This window comes from Penaeus monodon, chromosome 19 (assembly GCF_015228065.2).
Source record: "Penaeus monodon isolate SGIC_2016 chromosome 19, NSTDA_Pmon_1, whole genome shotgun sequence".
NCBI classification, from domain to species: Eukaryota; Metazoa; Arthropoda; class Malacostraca; order Decapoda; family Penaeidae; genus Penaeus; species Penaeus monodon.
This window is the reverse complement of record NC_051404.1, coordinates 30,293,683-30,294,897: the sequence shown is the minus strand read 5'-3', so window position 1 is coordinate 30,294,897 and position 1,215 is coordinate 30,293,683. Positions and strand designations below refer to the sequence as shown.

General features: G+C 32.8%; 1 protein-coding gene across 5 annotated transcripts in view; it reads right to left on the bottom strand.

Annotated features, from left to right (window-relative positions):
* Positions 1 to 1,215, bottom strand: part of LOC119585161 (uncharacterized protein CG43867-like) — a 37,878-nt gene that overhangs the window by 2,387 nt on the left and 34,276 nt on the right. For all 5 annotated transcript variants that reach the window (XM_037933792.1, XM_037933794.1, XM_037933795.1 and 2 more), the window contains one exon: positions 629 to 764. In XM_037933792.1, the coding sequence (XP_037789720.1) occupies positions 629 to 764 (136 nt within the window). The remainder of the gene's footprint in view (positions 1 to 628; positions 765 to 1,215) is intronic.

The window sequence follows — 1,215 nt, the reverse complement described above, 5'->3', positions numbered from 1 at the left end:
ATTCCAGAGAAATTGATATCTGGAGTGAGTTTGCACAGTAAAAACAACCTTTGCTTACTTAAAAAAGGTGTATTTTAGTAAATGCTGTATAAAGAAAGATGACAACAGCTTATCAAGCATTTCCAGGAGTAACTGTGATTTGCTTTGATTTTCAAGTGCTGTGATTTATCAATTTCTTAAATAAAAACAGAAAAGAGTATTGGAAGAAAAAAAAGGTAGATTTTTAGATCACCAATTAATGAAAGTCTATATATGAAACTTCTACATACCATTTACACATAGAAATCATGCTCTGTTTAAGGCATCCCTCCTGCAGCCTTATACCTAATGTCAGTACTAACAAATACAGAAAGTTGTTTTCTTAAAACAGAAAAGAACATCTTCCTATTTATTATATTATCTTAATGTATCATTTTCATCTCATGCAGCAGTCCTGAACAGTAAACATTTAAACTGCACCTAAATTGCTTATATCAGAACTCTCTTACCTTTAACAAATCCTTGGTTAATCAATGAGGATACAATCAAAGAACATTTTGCAGCCTTATAAAATAAAAACCTGTCTCTGCATTGCACACAAGCACATACCAGCACAAACCACATTAAGAGTGCAGAAGCTTCTCATTACCTTTGGTTTATTCATGCACAAGAGTAGTTTGTGCGTCCCAGGGGGATGGTGAGAGCCGTCCTCCTCTGGTGTGTGGACTACCAGCATGAAGTCCTCCTGACAGCCGCCAAATGTCACCACAGAACTATACCCATACCTGGAGACCCAATTATCTGTGTCAGTTTGTTAAAGAAGAGTATACCAGTGTTGAAGTGTATACTGTACTGCTAAAATTTGTCTTCTCATATCATGCAGCCTTTATGAACAGATATCTGGTAGTTTATTAAGCTGTTAGTTATACCATCTTGTAACAAGAAACCTACTTATTGCTCACATTATGATGATAATGACAATAGTAAAAATGTAGTTTATGAATCTGGTGCACATTCCTTATACAGAATATTATTTTTTTAGACTGGATGCAAAAAGTTATTTAATTCTTTAATAACTTTCACATATGTTTATTTCATCCAAAAGATTTCTAAGAAGGAAAATAATGATTATGATTTAAAACATCTAATTAACTCAAGTATATAGAATTTAAAATTATGGAAAAGAAGAGGGAAAAAATGTAGAAGACCATTTTCTAAGGTTAACTCAATATTGCT